This window comes from Lissotriton helveticus, chromosome 5_1 (genome assembly GCF_964261635.1).
Source record: "Lissotriton helveticus chromosome 5_1, aLisHel1.1, whole genome shotgun sequence".
Classification (NCBI taxonomy): Eukaryota; Metazoa; Chordata; class Amphibia; order Caudata; family Salamandridae; genus Lissotriton; species Lissotriton helveticus.
The window spans coordinates 2143380102-2143402134 of NC_136065.1; the positions used below are offsets into that span (position 1 = coordinate 2143380102).

Consider the following 22033-nt stretch of genomic DNA (forward strand, 5'->3'; position numbering starts at 1 on the left):
TCCACCCTGGCACCTGCAGCCCTCCACCCTGACACCTGCAGCCCTCCACCCTGGCACCTGCAGCCCTCCACCCTGGCACCTGCAGCCCTCCACCCTGGCACCTGCAGCCCTCCACCCTGGCGCCTGCAGCCATGGCCTCCGCATCCCCCAACTTGTGGTCCTCCCTCCTAACTTCAAAGCACCCCTCTTTTAAAAGCTTCAGGTCTCTCAAGAACCCCCTCACCTGACACCCCAGACCCCTCACCTATGAACTCTTAGACTCCCCCACTCCAGTCGCAGACTCTTAAACTCTGATCCTGCGAGTTCCCTTTTGCTCTTAAGCCCCCACCTATACAACGTCTGACCCTATGCACGTTACTGCTTTATTTTACCTTCACGCTTATACCTGCGCTATGTACATGTTCACGGATAGCTTTGAATTCAGTCCTTCACTGCGGAGGCACACACTGCTCTGTGGTCTCTTTCTCCTGAGATGTTGTACTTGTATTCTGACAGTGACTAGCCACATTGTGCCATAGCTCCTCGTGCCACCAGTTAATGCATACGTAGCTCCTCTGTATGCTTTGTTCTGTATTCTTCTGCAATTCTCAAACACAGAACCTTATCCTTTCAATGCCCTGTGACCCACGGGATGCACTCTCGTACGGACATCTTTTGTAAGTTACTGTTAATAGTGTAGTAAGCCGCCTCTCGATATAGTGCACTAAAACGAAGTACACTGTGCGGAGTCAAGTGGGTCCCCAATTGGATTACAGAGGCTAAAGTAGATAATACTAACACTCTCTTTGTGGTAGCGTGGGTGAGCAGTTAGGCTTGTCAGAGGGTGGTGCTAAGCATTTGTTGAATTCACAGAGTAATAAATAAGACACACACTCACGAATGGATCCGAGTCCAGTTTATAAAAATATCAATTTTTATGTAATCCTTAAGACCAAGAAGACAGTTGTTCTAAGGTAAGTACTTTTGGAGTTACGATTTCTCAAAGTTCGTAAAAAATACATCACTTTTGTGGGCAATTACGTACCATTGGAAACAATGGGGAAATGCAGAAAGATGTATATACATTTAAGCAATGCTTTCACAAAGTTCACCTTCTCGTTTTAGGTCAATGTCAGGACCAGGCCCAAAGTTCCAGCAGGAGAAGTTCGGGAGCCTCCCGAATCAGGCAGGAGCAGAGTGCTGAGATTCTTTGAAGCTTGTGCGCAAAGACGAACGGGGCCACTTGAAAGTACATCGCATGTGGGGTCTTACAGGTAAATCAGAGGGGGCTCCTTTGAGGGAGGAGGTTGCCAGGGGCTCGGCACTACAGCTGGCTGGTTGATGCTGGGGCCGGTGCAGAGCAAACAGGTCAGCCGAGCATTGTGAGGCCCTCGCGGTCAGAAGCAGGCAACTTGGAGAGGCGGGCTTGGGACAGCTGGGCTACTCAGGAAGGGGGTCTCAACGTTCCTTGATGGGTGCTTGCTTCTGGTGCTTTGGGAGTCTGGCGTGGACTCGTATTCTCTGTTTGCTGTGTGGGATCCAGTACCCCGGCTATTGGAAGGCCGCGGCTCCGGTGTCGCCAAACTTGGTGTGGAGGCAGATATGACGCTCTAGGACTGTTGTAACTTTTCTTGCTTCAGCGCTGCATCGAGGTCGTTAGGGAGCAGCAAGTCGACAAACTTAACTTTACACCATCAGTGCCTGTGGTGTGTAGGGTAGTGAGAGCCCTTTCAGGCTCAGGACGACACAGCAGGCGTGATTGTCGATGTCCGTGTCGCTACAGGCAGTGTTTGGCACCCTTTTCTTCTGCAGCGGGGCTTCAGTTCTCCTGCAGGGGGTCTTCTTTGTCCAGGTCTTCTCTTTCCTGTCAATTATGATGTTCGGGTCTCAGGGTGCCACTGAAATACTGGATTGAGGGGCGTTACAAGGGAAGACAGGTAGTAACTAATGGCTAACCTACCTTTAGGGCATCTACAACCTCTGATGACCACTTTCTGATGGAGGGGGTACTACCCTAGCGCTGATAGGTTGTTTCTAACCATCCCATGATGGTGGAATTTTAGGAGAGGGGTTCACATCGCTGGCCCCGCCATAGGGATACTGTAGACTGCCCCTGCAGACACTGTCCCTGCATTCTAGTATATTACATGGGTCAGCCTTTTCACTGAATGTTTGCCAGTTGTTTCAAAGCTCGTATTTCACACTGAAATTTTTCCATATTTCACTTTGTAAGAAATGTAGCTCCCCTAAAGAAATAAAGAAACTAAATGGATGGGTAAAACAGTATTGCTTCTTTCTTTTAGTGCTGGTAAAAAAGACATACTTTGACAAGGACAGTACGGCTCCGAGAGCTTCATTCAGCACAAGCTCCCCCTTGCATGCCAAACCTTGATGTGAGCATCTACTCATGAACCGTCCCCAGTGTGTGAAAATAAACCTTGGAAACACAGAAACCGTCAACAAAGAGTTCAATGAAACCGTCAACAAAGAGTTAAATACACTGTTCCACACTGCACTTTATTGTTCCATTTTTTGTCTCGCTAGACCCATTCTGTAGTGCCAAAGTACTACGAAAGAAAAGCACATTTTGGAATGCATGCTTTTAATGTTCTTGTAGTGCTGTTTTACTTTCAAAGTTTGAATTATAAAAAAGCACATTGTTGCACAAAAACATCTCGGATGTTGGCACATTACCGGGGAAAAAACAGGCATTGGCATAGCAAATAGGTCTCCCCTTTTGGACCTTTAAAGTGTTTAGCCATGCAGCACACACATACACAGAAAGGAAGGACACTGCAAAATGAAACACACCAAAAAACAAGGCCACCTCAACCTGCAATCCTTCCAAAGTCGAGAACACTGGTACCACCTAGTAGCAGAGACTGTGCGGCATGGAGGAAGAGCAGTAAAGGGGTCCGTGGGTGCAGAGATCCCTCCCGCCCCCACACACACACACACACGTAAACTAGGGGCAGTCTGCATTAAATGTTCGCTCAGTAACCCAGGCCTGTTCAACTATTTATACCTCAAAAGATCTTTATATCGGACTTTTATGCCGCCTTACCTTTGCAGTCGCTTCAAGGCGCTTTAAATTCACCAGATCATGTACAAAGTCGGCTACGCAGCCACAGAAGCCCTCGCGTGCACGTGGAGCACTGCCTGGTGTGGTTACTCTGGATTGCAGAGTCACAGCACCGGCTCACAGCTGTGACCACATATGTGGCCAATGGCTTCCTGTGGCTCCCCGGCAGCAGTCTGTGGTTAGCCTGCATCAACATTACGCAATGGATGGTCCTTCATAGCGTGCTTGCACAAGAGCAAAATGCTTCTCAGCACTGGGAAATCACAGAAACAACCACCGGACACTCGGTAAACACGACGTCACTTCACTACTTGCCTGAAATAACCTATTACAGGTGAATTGTGGGTAACTTCCTATTTAGTTCTGCCATCATTTAAAACACGTTAGAGAACATGTGTGTAGGAGTGCAGCGCTTCAAAGCCGTGTCGCTGTCAGCAGGCACTGCTTCGTGTCAAAATTAAACATGGTTGCAATGAGACTCCATGGGCGGCTGAGTCATGAAAGTGACTGCCCTTTATGGAACTGAAATCAAGCACAGTAGCGAAAGTGAAAGAGACTGCGCTGGGTTAACGAGTAACATGATCCTGGAATGTAGGAATGCAACTGCCACCCAGCGCGCCGCTGCTCACTCCCGAGACCCAAAGGCCATGGGAGTGAACGTTTAGAGAAAAGGCGGGACATGCACCCGTCTTTGGCCATTTGCATGCTTTCATTTCTGAAAGCCACACTCAAAGGCCAATAGAATGTGACAACCACACGCACAAGCTTTAAGAAAGTCTGGAGTGTTTCCAAGAGGCCCTCTTCTAGAGCAGTGCATGAGCGCTGCGCTAGGCTCGACCTAAAAATCACACATCTCTAAAAGCATTGACAAATATCTGCAGTCTCTAGCAACGAATACAAAAAAATTATACTAAGGATAAATCTTTCTAAAGAGTACTAGAATCAATTACTAAATCAAGTAATATAAAAAATACCTAATGAGTGATGTGTAATATGGCCATCTCGGGTTTCAGGTGACATTTGTAAAGCACGTGGCCTCCAGCCTCGAGGTCTATTGTGTTGCCCATCACTGGTAATATAGGCCCATATTATACGATGCTCTGTCGTGTAGTGCCTATGTAGTCTAGATCGTATATAGCGCTGGTGTTACCATCACAGGGCAGAGCCTGAAGGAGCACATGGTGGCCACAGAGTGCCCGGTCCTCTTAGCACCTCTGCACCCTGTGCCCGTCCTGTGCCACCCCGTGTGCCAGCACCTTCCTTCTCATCCTGTGGCCCTTCCAGCCCCTGCAACCTTTGAGCCTCCAGCAGTTTCCCTCCTCCCAGGGCTTTTCATCATCCCTCTGAGGTCTTACCTCAATCCTCTGCCCCCACCACCCACCCTGTCCCTCTGCACCTGCCAACTTCCTCCTGGTAGAAGAGGGGCACATTAAAAGCACATTATCAAACAGTACACAGAGACACTGACCTGGATGTTCTGAGAGTGTGTGACTTGCTTGAAGATGGGCTCATAGGCGTGCAAAGCTGGGGGAGGAAAAGGACATGTTTAAGACCATATATCCAACCCTTTCCCCTTCCCAGTCTCACACCACGGTCCCTCCCACCGGTCAACAACCCCAGACTACACCAGCAGTAGCACAGCTCCGGCACAGCTCTGGCTTAAGCTGTCACACCATATCCGACACCCTCAAAGCAGGCTTCAGGCAGGAGGTATCACACTCAAACACTGCATGCGAGATTCTCAGAGCAGACACTGGGCAGAAGCCTTCACACCCTCACACCAGAGATCCTCAGAGTAGACCAATAGCAGGAAGAATTGCCCCTCACACCACAACTGACCTTCAAAGCAGACCTCAGGAAGGAGGTACCACACCCTCACACACACCACCAGAGATCCTCAGTAGACCACTAGGGAAAGCGTTGCACCCTCACACCACAACTGAAATTCAAAGCAGACCTCGGGAAGGAGGAACCACACTCTAACACCACATGCAAGACCTTCAAAGCATACCTCAGGCAAGAGGTACCACACCCTCGCACAGCACACCAGAGATCCTCAAAGCATACCTCAGGCAAGAGGTACCACACCCTCACACAGCACACCAGAGATCCTCAGAGTAGACCACTAGTGGAAGCATTGCACCCTCACACCACAACCAACCTTCAAAGCAGACCTCAGGAAGGAGGTACCACACCCTCACACAGCACACCAGAGATCCTCAAAGCATACCTCAGGCAAGAGGTACCACACCCTCACACAGCACACCAGAGATCCTCAAAGCATACCTCAGGCAAGAGGTACCACACCCTCACACAGCACACCAGAGATCCTCAAAGCATACCTCAGGCAAGAGGTACCATACCCTCACACAGCACACCAGAGATCCTCAAAGCATACCTCAGGCAAGAGGTACCACAACCTCACACAGCACACTAGAGATCCTCAAAGCATACCTCAGGCAAGAGGTACCACACCCTCACACAGCACACCCGAGATCCTCAAAGCATACCTCAGGCAAGAGGTACCATACCCTCACACAGCACACCAGAGATCCTCAAAGCATACCTCAGGCAAGAGGTACCACAACCTCACACAGCACACCAGAGATCCTCAAAGCATACCTCAGGCAAGAGGTACCACAACCTCACACAGCACACCAGAGATTCTCAAAGCATACCTCAGGCAAGAGGTACCACACCCTCACACAGCACACCAGAGATCCTCAAAGCATACCTCAGGCAAGAGGTACCACACCCTCACACAGCACACCAGAGATCCTCAAAGCATACCTCAGGCAAGAGGTACCACACCCTCACACAGCACACCCGAGATCCTCAAAGCATACCTCAGGCAAGAGGTACCATACCCTCACACAGCACACCAGAGATCCTCAAAGCATACCTCAGGCAAGAGGTACCACACCCTCACACAGCACACCAGAGATCCTCAAAGCATACCTCAGGCAAGAGGTACCACAACCTCACACAGCACACCAGAGATTCTCAAAGCATACCTCAGGCAAGAGGTACCACACCCTCACACAGCACACCAGAGATCCTCAAAGCATACCTCAGGCAAGAGGTACCACACCCTCACACAGCACACCAGAGATCCTCAAAGCATACCTCAGGCAAGAGGTACCACACCCTCACACAGCACACCAGAGATCCTCAAAGCATACCTCAGGCAAGAGGTACCACACCCTCACACAGCACACCAGAGATCCTCAAAGCAGACCACTAGCAGGAAGCATTGCACCCTCACACCACAACTGACCTTCAAAGCAGACCTCGGGCAGGAGGCACCACACTCACACCACAGGCAAGAGCCTCAAAGCATACCTCAGGCAAGAGGTACCACACCCTCACACAGCACACCAGAGATCCTCAAAGCAGACCTCAGGCAAGAGGTACCACACCCTCACACAGCACACCAGAGATCCTCAAAGCAGACCTCAGGCAAGAGGTACCACACCCTCACACAGCACACCAGAGATCCTCAAAGCATACCTCAGGCAAGAGGTACCACACCCTCACACAGCACACCAGAGATCCTCAAAGCAGACCTCAGGCAAGAGGTACCACACCCTCACACAGCACACCAGAGATCCTTAAAGCAGATATCAGGTAGGAGGTACCACACTCCCTCACCACACCAGAGATCCTCAGAGTAGACCACTAGCAGGAAGCATTGCATACTCACACCACAACTGACCTTCTAAGCAGACCTCATGCAGGTGGTTCCCCACCCTCACAACATATCTGAGATCCTCAAAGCAGACATCAGGCACTGAGCCTTCACAGCCTCACACACCACACTCAAGACTCCCCAAAGCAGATGTCCGGCAGGAGGTATTGTACAACATACCTGAGATCCTGAAAAAAGGTGCATTCTGGGGTCTATCTCTACAAAGGGCTAGGAGGGTTCCTGGAGGCTGGGTCTAGCTGTAGAAATAGATGGGAGACAGCTGGAAGACTGGGTCTAGTTGTAATAAGAGAAGGGAGGGGTCTTGGATGCAGGGTCTAGCTGTGGTAAGAAATGGGGTCTTGGAGGCTGGGGCTAGCTGTAGTGAGGTAGGAGAGGGCTTTTTTAAGGCCGAGTCTAGCTGTCATAAGAGGGGAGGGGGTCTTGGAGGCTTGGTCTAGCTGTAGTAAGAGAAGGGAGTGGTCTTGGAGGCAGGGTCTAGCTGTAGTAAGAGAAGGGAGGGGTCTGGGAGGCAGGGTCCAGCTGTAGTAAGGGAAGGGAGTGGTCTTGGAGGCTGGGTCTAGCTGTAGTAAGAGAGGGGAGGGGTCTTGGAGGCTGGGTCTAGCTGTAGTAAGGGAAGGTAGTGGTCTTGGAGGCAGGGTCTAGCTGTAGTAAGAGAGGGGAGGGGTCTTGGAGGCAGGGTCTCACTGTAGTAAGAGAGGGGAGTGGTCTTGGAGACAGGGTCAAGCTGTAGTAAGAGGGGAGGGGTCTTGGAGGCTGGGACTAGCTGTAGTAAGAGAGGGGAGGGGTCTTGGATGCTGGGTCTAGCTGCAGTAAGAGATGGGAGGAGTCTTGGAGGCAGGGTCTAGCTGTAGTACGAGATGAGAGGAGTCTTGGAGGCAGGGTCTAGCTGTAGTAAGAGAGGAGGGGTCTTGGAGGCAGGGTCTAGCTGCAGTAAGAGAGGGGAGGGGGTCTTGGAGGATGGGTCCAGCTGTAGTAAGAGGAGGGAGGGGTCTTGGAGGCAGGGTCTAGCTGCAGTAAGAGAGGGGAGGGGTCTTGGAGGCAGGGCCCAGCTGTAGTAAGAGATGGGAGGGGTCTTGGAGGCAGGGTCTAGCTGCAGTAAGAGAGGGGAGGGGTCTTGGAGGCCGGGCCCAGCTGTAGTAAGAGACGGGAGGGGTCTTGGAGGCAGGGTCTAGCTGTAGTAAGAGTGGGGAGGGGTCTTGGAGGCAGGGTCTAGCTGTAGTAAGAGAGGGGAGGGGGTCTTGGAGGCAGGGTCTAGATGTAGTAAGAGAAAGGAGTGGTCCTGGAGGCTGGATCTAGCTGTAGTAAGAGAAGGGAGTGGTCTTGGAGGCAGGGTCTAGCTGTAGTAAGAGAAGGGAGATGTCTTGGAGGATGGGTCTAGCTGTAGTAAGAGATGGGGGGGGTCTTGGAGGCAGGGTCCAGCTGTAGTAAGAGAGGATGGGTCTTGGAGGCAGGGTCTAGCTGTAGTAAGAGAAGGGAGGGGTCTTGGAGGATGGGTCCAGCTGTAGTAAGAGGAGGGAGGGGTCTTGGAGGCAGGGTCTAGCTGTAGTAAGAGAGGAGGGGTCTTGGAGGCAGGGTCTAGCTGTAGTAAGAGAGGGGAGGGTCTTGGAGGCAGGGTCTAGCTGCAGTAAGAGAGGGGAGGGGATCTTGGAGGATGGGTCCAGCTGTAGTAAGAGGAGGGAGGGGTCTTGGAGGCAGGGTCTAGCTGTAGTAAGAGAGGGGAGGGGTCATGGAGGCAGGGTCTAGCTGCAGTAAGAGAGGGGAGGGGGTCTTGGAGGATGGGTCCAGCTGTAGTAAGAGGAGGGAGGGGTCTTGGAGGCAGGGTCCAGCTGTAGTAAGAGGGGAGTGGTCTTGGAGGCAGGGCCCAGCTGTAGTAAGAGATGGGAGGGGTCGCTGAGAAGGGTCTAGCTGTAGTAAGAGATGGTGGGGTCTTGGAGGCAGGGTCTAGCTGTAGTAAGAGATGGGGAGGGGTCTTGGAGGCAGGGCCTAGCTGTAGTAAGAGATGGGGGGTCTTGGAGGCAGGGTCTAGCTGTAGTAAGAGAGGGGAGGGGTCTTGGAGGCAGGGTCTCACTGTAGTAAGAGACGGAGGGGGTCTTGGAGGCAGGGTCTAGCTGTAGTAAGAGAGGGGAGGGGTCTTGGAGGCAGGGTCTAGCTGTAGTAAGAGAGGGGAGGGGTCGTGGGGGCAGGGTCTAGCTGTAGTAAGAGGGAAGGGGTCTTGGAGGCAGGGTCTAGCTGTAGTAAGAGGGAAGGGGTCTTGGAGGCAGGGTCTAGCTGTAGTAAGAGAGGGGAGGGGTCTTGGAGGCAGGGTCTAGCTGTAGTAAGAGATGGGGGGTCTTGGAGGCAGGGTCCAGCTGTAGTAAGAGAGGGGAGGGGTCTTGGAGGCAGGGCCCAGCTGTAGTAAGAGGGGAGGGGTCTTGGAGGCTGGGTCTAGCTGTGGTAAGAGAAGGGAGTGGTCTGGGAGGCAGGGTCTAGCTGTGGTAAGAGAGGTAAGGGGTCTTGGAGGCAGGGCCCAGCTGTAGTAAGAGGGGAGGGGTCTGGGAGGCTGGGTCTAGCTGTAGTAAGAGGGGAGGGGTCTGGGAGGCAGGGCCCAGCTGTAGTAAGAGGGGAGGGGTGTTGGAGGCTGGGTCTAGCTGTAGTAAGAGGCGGGAGTGGTCTTGGAGGCTGGGTCTAGCTGTAGTAAGAGACGGGTGTGGTCTGGGAGGCAGGGTCTAGCCGTAGTAAGAGATGGGGGTCTTGGAGGCAGGGTCTAGCTGTAGTAAGAGATGGGGGTCTTGGAGGCAGGGTCCAGCTGTAGTAAGAGGGGAGGGGTCTGGGGGGCAGGGTCCAGCTGTAGTAAGAGAGGGGAGGGGTCTTGAGGCAGGGCCCAGCTGTAGTAAGAGAGGAGGGGTCTTGGAGGCTGGGTCTAGCTGTAGTAAGAGATGGGTGGGGTCATGGCGGCAGGGACCAGCTGTAGTAAGAGAGGGGAGGGGTCTTGGAGGCAGGGTCTAACTGTAGTAATGGAGGCAGGATCTAGCCGTAGTAAGGGAGAGGAGAGATCTTGGCATCTGGATCTGGTTGTAGTAAGAGAGGGGAGGGTCTTGGAGTCAGGGTCTAGCTGTAGTAAGAGATGGGAGAGGTCTTGGAGGGAGGGTCTAGCTGTAGTAATGGAGAGGAGAGATCTTGGCATCTGGGTCTGCTTGTAGTAAGAGACGGAGGGGTTCTTGGAGTCAGGGTCTAGCTGTAGTAAGAGAGGGAAGGGGTCTTGGAGGCAGGGTCTAGCTGTAGTAAGAGAGGGGAGGGGTCTTGGAAGCAGGGTATAGCTGTAGTAAGAGTGGGGAGGGGTCTTGGAAGCAGGGCCTAGCTGTAGTAAGAGAGGGGAGGGGTCTTGGAAGCAGGGTCTAGCTGTAGTAAGAGTGGGGAGGGGTCTTGGAGGCGGGATCTAGCTGAGGTAAGAGAAAGGAGGGGTCTTGGAGGCTGGGTCTAGCTGTAGTAAGAGTAGGGAGGGGTCTTGGAGGCAGGGTCTAGCTGTAGTAAGAGATGGGAGGAGTCTTGGAGGCAGGGTCTAGCTGTAGTAAGAGAGGGGAGGAGTCTTGGAGGCAGGGTCTAGCTGTAGTAAGAGAAGAGAGTGATCTTGGAGGCAGGGTCTAGCTGTAGTAAGAGATGGGAGTGGTCTTGGAGGCAGGGTCTAGCTGTAGTAAGAGAGAGGAGAGATCTTGGCATCTGGATCAGGTTGTAGTAAGAGAGGGGAGGGTCTTGCAGTCAGGGTCTAGCTGTAGTAAGGGTAGAGAAGAGATCTTAGCATCTGGGTCAGGTTCTAGTAAGAGACAGAGGGGGTCTTGGAGGCAGGGTCTAGCTGTAGTAGGAGAGGTGAAGGGTAAGGATGGAGGTTGTGAGCTGAAGCTTGCTTGTAGTAGGAGCTGGGAGCAGTGTGCGCAGATCGCCTATGGCCTGGTTGTAGTATGAGAGAAGGGCAGGAGAAGGATCCAGACAGTTGGGGCCTGGGTGTAGTAAGAAGAGACAGCAGGAGGTAGTTAGTCAACAGCAGCTCTATTTATATCCATCAAGTGAATTTCTACTCACCATGCCCCACTTTGTTCAAGGACTTCTCCTTTGGAACCAGGAATCCACCTGAAATAAGAAGACAATGAAACATCCGGTCAGAGGGAGTCAAACACACAACAGTCCATTGAGGAGAAGAGGTGGTCTGGGCTGCAGAGGATGGAGGTCTCACAGGCTGGAACCTCTACAATTGTGGTAGGCCTGGGAAAGAGTCAGTCTCATGTCCAGAATGTCTCAGAAAAGCCAACGGGGCTCCCCGTGCCAGAGGGAGGTCTCAGAGGCTGGGTCTAGTTGTAGTGAGAGAGAGGAGGGGTCTTGGAGGCAGGGTCTAGTTGTAGTGAGAGAGAGGAGGGGTCTTGGAGGCAGGGTTTCACTATAGTAAGAGAGGGAAGAGTAGTGTAGTTCCTATACTCCTTATAGGCTCTACGCATTGGAATAATATACACAATAGTTTTGACATAGGACTGAGGTCAGTATGTCTCTATCGAGTACATTAAACTTAATTACTTGTGTGTTTTTGCCAGCTAGCTCAGAGGTCACTAGAAACTTCTTGAACGAACAAGAAGGGATTAGTCTCTGACAACCGCATAAACATGACAACTTTGTTTCCCTTAGAATCGGAATAGTTCTCAGAATCGTGGAAACAATAGATAACAGTTTCTCTCAGTCAATCGTGCATGCTTCATTTCTATAGAGTTACACAGAAATAGAGAGACGGTTTATTGAACAGTCTTATTTCTCGTGCAAGAGATATGAACTGCTACAATTGTAAGACAGAATGCAAAGTATAATACGTACAGCGTTAGCAGTAAGTTAAAATAATACTGCAATAGCATGGTTTGTAGCTATGACATATATTCATGAAATACATACATAAATAACACAGGCTAAAATGAGGATACTCATCTGATGCTTCTAAATAATTCTACCCCAGTGTACCTAACCTAAGTGTAGTACGAGGTAAGAAGTAGGTTCTGTTTTGTATAGTATAGTTTAGCTATAGTTAGTATTTGCCAGAAGTTCCTCTAGGTTCTAGTCTGTTCCATACCTTAGAATGAGAGAGGTTGGAATCTCTTTCCGCGTCTCGATTTCCAACACCCCGGCGAAGGGAATCAGAAACACTGTAGCTGGATTCTCTGCAAGGAGGATGACAGCGTCTGGTCAGTGTGTCAGGCGGGGACTCGAATTCCTTCCAAACTTGCCATGGCGAGCCGTGTAGCCGAGTCGTGCAAGTATGCCACTGTGACTTGCCATGGCAAGTGAAAGTATATTTAAATCTGGAAGGTGTTTAGGAATGCTAGCATTGACGTAAAAGTCGGACAGAGGAACGTCATGAATGAACCCCTAAGGAATAGTTGTTCATGCGTAATAAATGAGTTCTGTGTCTTTAGGACAGGGAATGTCCTAAAGGTTCAAGAGTCTGGTTTTCCAAGAACTCGTTGTGACGTGGGATGGACGGATGTAGGTGACCATGCCTGTATTTGGATAGCATGGCTGATGCCTAAATAAGGCCTGGGATTCTATGTCTAAATAAGGGCAATGAGAGTTGTGCATATATAAGGGCATTATTCGGAAAACCTATGTACGGGTATCTAAATCGAAACACAACACCCACTCCAGTTTCGTATGAACGACATTACTAAATGCTAAATGAAGGTATATTTATATCTGGAAGGTGCTTAGGAATGCTAGCATTGACATTACAGTCGGATAGAGGAACGTCATGAATGAACCCCTAAGGAATAGTTGTTCATGCATAATAAATGAGTTCTGTGCCTTTAGGACAGGGAATGTCCTAAAGGTTCAAGAGTCTGGTTTTCCAAGAACTCGTTGTGACGTGGAATGGACGGATGTAGGTGACCATGCCTGTATTTGGATAGCATGGCTGATGCCTAAATAAGGACTGGGATTCTATGCCTAAATAAGGGCAATGAGAGTTGTGCCTATATAAGCTCATGATTCGGAAAATCTATGTATGGGTATCTAAATCGAAACAAAACACCCACTCCAGTTTCGTATGAACGACATTACCAAATGCTAAACATGTCTAAAATAGAGTCTCATGAACTGCTAAAAACATGTCTAAAACATATTTTTAAATGCATTAAAACTGTTGCTATGCATAAAATGCAATAGTGCTGTACATATCAAAGCAATGTTTCTGTCAGGATTTGCCTTGTTTGCGCCTGCCTAACGTATAAAAACTACAGTTCCCATGATCCTTTACTCAGGGGAGTATATCACCGGCTTGCGCTATAGGACGGAGCGCGTAATTCTGTTTCCTGTTTCCTGTTGGTTGCTGATGAACGATTGATTGAAGTCGCCACTTTTGGATTGTGGTTCGTTGTGTGTCCCGGTGGAGTTCCTGGGGGCGAGATTTCAGAGAAGGGGTTCGAATACTCCGAGGCGGCGGAAACAAATACCACATGGTACTTTTATCGTCGCTGGGGATTACGGGGCGCAGAGTGTTGCTCAACTCGCGCTGCCGTTTTTGATTTACTGCTGAGCCTTGGATTAGTTCGGAACGCGGAGGAGGTTATATTGCGTTGCTATATATTGATTCTTGGAGTAGTGGGTCGTTAGTTGCAGCGGAGCGTTGTGGTGGCTACTACACGCTTCCATGTGCAGTAATAAGGAGGACCTTTTGTTTTTGGAATTAAGTGGCGCTAAGAGCAGCGTAGCGTAGTGGTGGGTTCTACACACTTCCGTGTGCTACAGGGTGTATTACATATACCGTTATTACCAGAGCAGCAGTGGTGGTCACAACCACCCGTTCTCGGTATCTATCGTTTTCAAGCATCTATGGGTAAGCGGAGCACAGTGGTGGTCGCAACCACATGTTGCCGTTACAGATACTAGAGAGCCATTAATACTTATTTAACAGAGCGTTAGTGGTGGTCACAACTACACGCTACCGTTTGTTGTCTCATGTTTCTTTTTTTCATTCATACCGTAACTACTCTGACTAAGTTCTGCCTTATGAACCTTTTAACCTTGGTGGAGTGCTCCGGATGTGTTGTCCACTAACTTTGCCATAGACTTTTTCTTTCACGGTTTGGGAACTCAGAGGGTGCCATTGAGTAGGGACAAGAGGCTGTCTTCTTTGTAATTGAATGGTGTGTGGTTGCACGATAGACAGCACTTCTGTTGTGTATGACGTGTCTGAAACAATGTCTTATTGTCTGCTTGTTTGCAGGAGAGTATGACAGATCTTATACACTTGGGAAAGCTGAAAGAAATATTAGAGCTTCTATAAGGTATTCAAGGTTTAGTGAGAATTCATGAGAGTAGTAGTTAACTTGACATTGTTTATACATGTTTGTCCTTCTGTCGTTTCAGGTCCTTTGTCCCTGCTGACCCTTTCCCTTTCCTTTTTTCCCTCGCCTGATCGTTCGAACACCCTGTGTTGCACATTCAGGGTGTTGGTGACGTCAGGAGGTGGACCCATATTTTCATCATCCGGATCCTGCGGGGCGGGCCTTGACAGTTTCATTCTAAGCATATATTCACAGAAAATGCTAAATGAATGAACATACGTATATATATATATATATATATATATATATATATATATATATATACACATGATGTAATGGCTCGTAAATACAGAAGAAAAAAGTCCGGAACCATTTCATGTCAAGTTACATAAATCAATTGGTTGTTGACAAGGTAATAAATTATCTCTGGAAGTGTTCAAAGAATTCTGTTCTCTATGAATAGTTCTACTGTAAGCAGTGCAAAAAATGGAAAAATACAAATTTGGAGAAAAAAATTAATCATAGGAAAAAAGTTGCAAGTTTAGTCTTTGTTTTGAAAAAATGAAGGCCAAATTCAAAGTCTTCCTGGTTCACTGTGTGCTGAATCAAAAGTCAGTGTATGGGGATGGAGAAAACATGAAATCTTCTATTCCTGTAGACAAAAAATCATCTACCTTTGTAGGTGAAAGTTGGATTACCTCGTTTAGAAGATTAACCACACATAGATGTGAAGCATCGCCTTCAGCACTGGAAGCATCAGCAATGTTTGTTTCCGATGTTACCTGCGTGCCTGTTGTTTCCTCTCGTACCTCAGCAGTAGCAATTTGCGTCTGTGAGATCTCAATGAATGCCGTCATCAGAATTGGTAGCCGCTGGGGACAACACACAGCATGGGCCGTTACTGGGTCCAGCAGAGTATCGATATCCGTTGGCATGACTGATGGGAGTTGTAGACAGATGTCTAGCACATATTTTTCACCGCAAAGCAGGCAGCGTAGAACAGATGCAATCTTGCCAGATAAGTCTGAATGACAGAAACCATGTGGTATTTAATTCTCGTAGACGAGGTAAACCCAAAATTTGGACGATGATCTCATGACACTTCCGTTCTAAGAGAGCATTCTCCAAGATTCCGGGAGTGACGCTGGTGGATTGGCTTGCCATATCGGAGCAATAGGAATAAAAATAGGATCACTGCATCGGGTGCTAGAATTAGCGGCCGTGCGCCAAACACAGAGTGCTCTAAGTTGGAAATTATTCCAAGGACTGCTTGAAAAGATGCTAATAGTCCTGAATACACATTCTAAATACATGTACAATACCACTCGTATCAGAGATATTTAAGATACGTCCCAACATTTCTGAGAAATGTATAGGGCAGTTTGTATTCAAAAGGGCATGTATCTTAGCCGAAGTCCTTGCGACTTGCAGATCATAGGTTTCTTTGGCCGAGATCAGAGACACGGTTTTCTGTAAAAGAAAGGCTTTCATTCTGCTTACAGTATCAATTCGTATAGAAGAGATGTTCAGTGATGGTCATAGAGGCGACTCCCTGGCTGTCTTAATTTGGGTGAACAAGACTTGCATACAGCAAGTGACCCTGGATGTAACCGTTTCTAGATATGGATACCTGGCAACATGCCACAGCAGCTGTGATCATTCAACATAATGTAAATTCCATTTGAAAGTTGTCCAAAAATTTGATTAATCACCGTGGCTGGTGAGCCTCGTAGGTGACAGGTTAAGTTTGTAGTGCAACCATCACAGGCCCCGTGTAAATTAATACTCTGACATAGGAGCGCACTGCTTAGTGCGCTTTCACAGTTTGTACCACTAAGAAACATTTTACGCCCACCCACCCCAACATCTGTGTGTGTAAGGTAAATCCCAGGATGTCTTGATGTATTCTTTACCCAACCATTCATATGTGCCTGCTGGTATATGTTTTAGGCAATACTAAAAATGTAAAGGTGTAACAGGCAGAGTAATTTTACCATGCATGATCCTCTCAGTAGCTGGTTTTTCTGCTACAGTGAATGGTAATTTCTCCAGTTTTTCAATGCTCAGCATCGTATACTCTGCTCCCCTTTGTGCCAGTGTGATCTGTTTATCAGTGGGATTGTATTCTGAAAACAGTAGCGTTGTGTTGCTTAAACGCCAAGGCACATAGCCTGCACGCAGGTTTTGTAGCATCCAGCCTAATAGCATGATAGAACGTAATCAGACTGACCATGTTGCAACATGACCAAATCTTGTTCCATTATGTCTATGGCAGAAGATACAATGTTGTCCAATAAATATATCCTGGACGACTGAGTCGTTAACCCATTGTCGACTACAGTGAGAGATTTCTCTAAATTAATACGATCAATTTCTCGTATTCTTTCTGCAGTGTCTGCTAGGGTAACCAGCATTGATACCGGCATATATGAAATGTTTTTTATGCCGTTTTCTTGGTTCTAGAAAGAATTCTCTACGGTTTGTGCCTTCTTTAAGTAAAGATAAGTGTTGTTTCACATCCTCTAGTGTAGCTTTCTGTAGCCAATCAAGGCATAGTTTTCCAACACTGTATGTTGTTACAACCCCTGGATGCTGTCTTTGGACATATCGTGGGTCTGGCCTATTGATAGCGAAAGCCTGTGTTTTGTTCAGGAATCGATCTTGACAGTTGTTTGTGTCTCTGGGCCAGAGCAACCATTTTTCCCATTCAGGATCTGATCTGTTGTGATGCAAAATAGTATGTGTGTCGACCTTCCCCTGTGTAGTTCTATTACTTGTAGGTATGGACGGAGTGTTCATGTCTTTGATCTTGGCTAACCCAAGGCAAGACGTTTATTGGACAGTGTCATTCAAAAACATTATTTGCTCAGGAATGATACAGGCTCTAAACAAAGCTTCTATCCCCTGCACTTGCCAATCTTGTGTACCCCAGACAGATTTTGTGTCAATTGTGTCTTTCCAAAAGTCGAAACCCTGTCTCGACATTTGGGCAATAAAGGCTGCAGAATAAATCTGTTTTGTATTAGTTAACATAATTTTCATTCCTGTTTTGTTCACATTTTTAAAGTAAAACGTTTCTGGATTGGATACATTGAACCGTGAAAATAATGGAAACTTCTTTGCAAACGTTTTTGAGCTACCCTTTGGAGGTGTAGGACAATGCTTCCATTGGTTATACATAAATACATTTCTAGGTGATGCAGTTTTATGCAAGAAATGATGACCATAATGGTTGTAACAATAAAGCTGTCCATAGTCTGATGAATCCTCTAAGTATTCATGATTAGAGAATGCAGCAGACATTTCTAGATCAGACATCATGTTATTAACAGTTTTGAAGACCCAAGCATCAGAGAAGTTACTAGAGGTAATAAAGTCACTTAATGAAATTTTAAATAATTGTGGTATATTCAAAAGTTCAGACAGGCCAAAAATGGCATATTCAGTTCAGTCCCAAACTATACCATCCGGTATAGGAACGGCTGTGATGTTCACTGCTGACAAGTCTCTTGCTTCACGATGGGATGATTTGTGTGGCTGGAGAAGTAAGTTCACTCTTTTACTTGCTGTGTCCGTTTGAATATATTTTCCATTTATAAGCAAACCCAGAGTTCTTACCAGAGCTAGCCAAAGTAGAAAGAAAAATATTCCCAAAACAATCCATAGTTCAACCAGATAAGTCTTTTTCAGGTGATGAAAAAAATCTGTTGCTTGTTCTTTGAAAGTTTTTTGTACTGGCGTTGTTTCAGGTTTGCTGGGATCCTCAGACAACGTATCAAAGTTAATGAAATAGCCAGAGGCAGTTCTGTCAATGGTTGAAATTGCATCAGGATTTGTTGAAATCGCTGGAACCAGTTGATCACTTGTTACTTCGTTGTAGACAGGTGTATCAGGACGCACTGTTATTTGGGTTTCAAGAGGAATAGGTTCCATAGCATTGTTGCTTAGACCTTCATTTCTCACTGTAGAATCTTCAAAGGTGATGAGTCTCTCAGTTTGAACCTCTTGGACAGTAGCTAGAGGATTGCGTCTGCTACAATACATTGTCGGAATCCACTTGGCCTACTGCTTAGTATCGGCCACATAATGTGGTTTGTTCAGGTCGATGGACACAAATCTTTTCTCCTTTTTACCAGCAAGGGGCCGCAGAAGTACTGTTCTTGATCCGTGGATTGCTAGGACTGGTACTGGTTGTCTGTAAGAAGGCCCAAATTACTTCTTGTCTGCGATCTTTTCTCTGACTAGATCCCCAAGCTTTGGGATCCAGACAGGCTTTGCTGGGACAGTTGGATTTCCCCCAGTGGTGGTTGGCTTCAGGAACACGTTGCTTTGTTTCGATCTTAGTTTATTTAAGTCCTGTAAAACAGCCAAACGATCTTTGATATCAAATTGTTTAATTTCCACCACTGTGCCTTTCATGTCAAGGTCCGGTACCAACATTCTAGTCCCAAAGAGGCCCTCATATGGAGTGACACCTCCTAGAGAACTTCTTGGCAAATTATTTAATGAGCGTTGGACCCCATAAAGATGTTTGACCCACCCATCACCTGAACCTAATACCCTAGCTGTTATAGACTGCTTTATGTCCCATTTTTTTCTTTCCACAACAGAATTTCCCTCAGTATGGAATGGAGACGAATACCGCGATGCTTCGCCCAAACTGGCCATGGCTTCTTTGTAAGCTCGAGAGCCAAACGCAGGGCCCTGGTCAGAGTGTAGTGTGCCAATTGCATATTTGCCGATAAAGACTCGCAACACTTTTATAACAGTCCGAGAGTCAGCCGAGCGGTAAGGCCACATCCATAGGAACCTTGAACACAAATCCACAGCGACCATGATATATTTATAGTTACCATCCTGTTGTGTATCGATTTAGATTTCGTAAGAATTTCTCAATTCACGCCCTTATATAGGTATAATTCACATTGCCCTTATATAGGCATAGAAATCCAATCCTTATCTAGGCATAGTCCATGCTACCCAAATACAGGCATGGCTACTTCCACCCGTTCATCTACGTCACAACGAGTTCTAGGAAAACCAGACTCTTAAGCCGTTAGGGACTTCCCCTTGCTTGGATATTGATTTCTCCAAGAACTCATTTATTATGCATGAACATCTATTCCTTAGGGGTTCATTCATGACGTTCATATGCCCAACTTTTACGTCAATACCAGCATTCCTAAACACCTTCAAGGTATAAATATACCTTCACTTGCTATGGCAAAGCGCGGTGTGGTTCGGTGCAGTTCGACTACCTACTTGCACGACGCCGCTCGCCACAGCAAGTATCGAAGGAAGCCAACTCCCCAGCTGACGCACTGACTAGACACTGTCACCTCCTGCCGAGAATCCAGCTCCAATGTTTCTGACTCCCATTGCAGGGTGTTGGTAAATCGAGTCCCGGGAAAGAGATACCAACCTCTCTCATTCTAAAGTATGGAACTGATTAGAACCTAGAGAAACCTTTGGCAATTCTTGGCAGAACAAAAACTTGTGCTAAGGCAACACCTACTTCTTCTCTCGTACTAGATCTAGGTTATGTACACTGGGGTAGGCGTATTTTAGAAGCACCAGTTCAGTATTTTAGCCTGTGTTATTTATGTATGTATTTTTATATATATCATAGCAACAGACAATGCTATTACAGTATTATTTTATATTACTGTTTACGCTGTACGCATTATACTTCGCACTTTGTCTAACGATTATAGCAGTTCATATCTCTTGCATGAGAAATAAGACTGTTCAGTAAACCCTTTTATTGAAATGCCCCTCTCTCTATTTCTATGCAGCTCTGTAGAAACGAAGCATGCACGATTGACTGAGTGAAATAGTTATCTTTTGTTTCCACGACTCTGAAAATATTGTTCCGGCTATAGGGGAAACAAAGTTGTCATGTTTATGCGGTTGTCAGAGACTAATCCCTTCTTGTTTATTCGAGAAGGATTCTAGTGACCTCTGAGTTAGCTGGCACACACAATTAAGTTTAATATACTTGATAGAGACATACTGACCTCAGTCCTATATCAAATCTATAGTGTATGGTATTCCAATGCGCAGAGCCTATTAGGAATATAGGAACAACACTACATGGTGACCAATGGTTTAGTAGGGCATTAATTTAATTCTAAATACTGAAGTAACTCAGTCGTGCTTTTCTTAGAGACCCCTTTTCACGTAATACTCCAATAGACGTCTGGAGTGGGTAAGGGATAATATCGCCATAGCTGAGTAGGACGAAAATCCTATGTATTAGCTTTTTGGTTTGTTCAACGTTGAAGGATACAGTGTTCCAAAATATTGTGCACCTTATCTTTGTTCCCTCGAAACTTGCTCTGCAATATTCATTAAACAAAATGTCCCTACACGGGGATAACAACACCAAAACCAGTGGAGCTGGGTCTGATCCAGCCGATGCGGCTTTTAGCTATACAGGTTTTCAAGAAAAATGATGCAAATGCTGTAATAATTCCTCAAAATGTAAGGAAAGCCATCACTATAAAACTTATAAAACATGGCCTATCATCAAGAGGTGGTAGAGCAGTTTTTGTGATGGAGGCACATGAATATCGTAAGACAGAGGTATTCTATTCATGGATAATCTTCCCAGAAGCAAATCCAGTAACACGTACGTTTCCCTTCTACAAAGAAGATGATCCACCAGAGGAATATATTCCTTTCGAGGATATGAAAATTCCACTCACATACCAGGAGCATGAGCGCCCTAAAACATTTAAATCACATTACCAGGCTCGGTCCACAAGGTAGACCAGGAGCAACATGGTCAGTCTTAGCCGGCTACACACCTGACCCTGACATTGAATCAATGTCGGACAAAGAATTACTTAGTAACATACAAAATTTAATAGAATTATACAGTTAAAGGTCTTTACTAAAAACACTCCTACTCCTTCTAAAAAGAAGTGGGAAAATAGCAAACAAACTTCTAAAGAGCAGTGTTCTCATTCCCGAGGTAGGTCTCCTCAAAAGGAGCCCTCTGAAAGGAAGTATAACCTCTGGAACAGGGAAAATTTGAAAAAACCTGATAGATATCAAGATACTGATACAAGTTCCTCTCGTACCTTTCAGACTTTGTCCCAGAAATCCGAAAGAAGAGGACGGTCAGAAAACAACGAAGAACACCTGAAGACCAAACACGTTCAGAAGAACAAAAAACCTCAATTCACCAAAACGAAGGTAGCAGGTCTAAAAATCAGACAAGCCGAGGATCTTGAGGACACAACTCAAGAACGGAGAATGGGCTCAGACAATGTTGGACAGCGCAGCAGAAGTAACCATAGCTCGCCAGAACCTGAAGGGTCTTCCGGAGACAGTGGACTTGAATGAAGACATTCAAGTTGAAACTGCAGATACCAGGTTTAGCTCTCCACATATGTTATATGAAATAACACTCCAGATGGAGGGAGACATACCTAGAAAAGTGAAAACACTCTTTTGGGAGCGACTTTCTAAGGGTTATGATATACTACTAGCTGAACAAGACTGGCCACCAGAATTTGTCAGGGAGTGCCCACATGGCGAAGACAGCCTTCTCTAACCATATTCCAATACATTTAAAATATACTTGTCAGGAAATGGGCAGTCACCCAAGCCCAAGCATTATACAAAAATCATGTAGGATGGGATGAGGACTCATTTCACCACAAAATCCAGTTAAAAAATCATCCAACTGCACAAAGGCAGTACCCAGTTAAGCAAGAAGGTAAAAAACAGGTCAGGGAGATCTTAGATCAACTTGAGTACCAAGGGGTGATTAAAACATGCACCTCATCAATGAACAATCCTTTGTTTCCTGTCTCCAAACCAGACAATACAAATCATCTAGTATTGGATTACAGACAACTCTTGTTGCAAAACATTTGCAGTGCAAAACGCACACAGTAAAGCATTATTGAATAACATTGTGCGTAAAAAATACAAAACCATATTAGATATTTCAAATGGTTT

At 46.8% G+C, this 22033-nt stretch overlaps 1 protein-coding gene across 3 annotated transcripts in view; it reads right to left on the reverse strand.

Moving 5' to 3' along the window:
- Positions 1–22033, reverse strand: part of PHYHD1 (phytanoyl-CoA dioxygenase domain containing 1) — a 135541-nt gene that overhangs the window by 43273 nt on the left and 70235 nt on the right. For all 3 annotated transcript variants that reach the window (XM_078641550.1, XM_078641551.1, XM_078641549.1), the window contains exons 5-6: positions 10827–10874; positions 4530–4585 (exon numbers count right to left, since the gene is read on the reverse strand). In XM_078641550.1, the coding sequence (XP_078497676.1) occupies positions 4530–4585; positions 10827–10874 (104 nt within the window). The remainder of the gene's footprint in view (positions 1–4529; positions 4586–10826; positions 10875–22033) is intronic.